The sequence below is a fragment of the Laccaria bicolor genome, genomic scaffold (assembly GCF_000143565.1).
Source record: "Laccaria bicolor S238N-H82 LACBIscaffold_561 genomic scaffold, whole genome shotgun sequence".
Lineage (NCBI taxonomy): Eukaryota > Fungi > Basidiomycota > Agaricomycetes > Agaricales > Hydnangiaceae > Laccaria > Laccaria bicolor.
Window position 1 is genome coordinate 2,284 of NW_001890372.1, and position 1,242 is coordinate 3,525.

The 1,242-nt window shown below is 42.5% G+C and overlaps 1 protein-coding gene across 1 annotated transcript; it reads right to left on the reverse strand.

Annotated features, from left to right (window-relative positions):
- Window positions 1-457: 457 nt before the first annotated feature.
- Window positions 458-1,192, reverse strand: LACBIDRAFT_336298 (uncharacterized protein; the record flags this gene model as incomplete). Its single annotated transcript, XM_001891243.1, has 3 exons — window positions 458-477; window positions 509-859; window positions 1,074-1,192. Coding segments are annotated over 3 exons (489 nt in total), but the record flags the coding sequence as incomplete, so codon positions are not given.
- Between the last annotated feature and the right edge of the window lie 50 nt (window positions 1,193-1,242).

Sequence of the window (1,242 nt, forward strand, 5' to 3'; positions counted from 1 at the left end):
TTTTGGTCAAAAGGGGAGGTGGGAGGGGTTGCTGCTTACCTGGGCATGGCAACGTGCATCGTCTGCATCGTCATTGTCATGAGCGGTGGTGGTTTGAGACAGTGGTGGTGGATGGTGATGGTGGTGGTGGGAGGGAAGAAATGATGTGGCAATGTTCCAGCCAAAGCTGTCACGTTTGCGATGCCATGTGATGGAGAGCGGTATACATAGACCTTTAGTTTACCATGTAATAATGTCTGCATGGCTCAGTTGACTTGAGCACTGCCATTGCTGACATAGTTGAGGGTTCAATCCTCTTAAGTGTCAAATTTAATTTTTACCTAAATATAATAAGGACATTATAAATACTGTATTATAATGGTATAATGGTCATTAATTAATCTATGGCTGGAATCCAGATGGAATCCACCTGGAATAGTCCATGGAATCCATCATTCCATCCATATTCCATATGGAATCATATGGAATCCATAGTGACTATGGAATAAAAAAATAGCTGGGGACTCACATAAAAATATTCCATATGGAATCCATGGAATGATGGTGGAATCCACCCATTCCATATGGATTCCATATGGAATACACCAGAGAGTGTAAAGACCTCTGTTCTCCCAGTATTTTAGGTATCCTTGGGGTTTCCCATGAGCGATCATAAGTGTTTTCCAGCTCGCGAAGTTTTCATATCCACAGCAGTGCTGATCCTTGGGCAAGGAGAAAGGAATCGAAATATTGTGACTTCCAGACATGGTAATAAGTCTTTTGTATTGAGTTGAGGGGATATGTGTGTAACCAATAATCTTCTGATAATTTAGGAGCATGCAGGGCCCATAACCTGTTAGGATAAGACCGTTAGTGGTAGCTAAGGTAGAGATAGTAAGTAAAGTATTGGAAGATATATAAGTAAAAGAATACACACCTCAGGCGGTTACACATAGTGGTAAACGACTGAGGTGCGAGGTACAGAAGTAGCAAGAAAATTGTAAGTACAGAAGTAAATGAAGGAGTTGGTAAATAGGGATAAAGAGGGTACGTAGCATAGGGTTCTAATCCTCAACAAGAACATAGGTGCCCACAGTCGCCTCTAAGGTTCCAGCTGATACAAATGATGTGGTTGTCGGGACTGAGGAGGTTGTGGTCACTGTACTTTGACCATACTGCCTTGCCATCAGCTTTGAACTTGATGAGTATGGTGCTATTGGCATGTTGGGTTGTGTTGTGGCCTCACTCAGCACAGATGAGGCA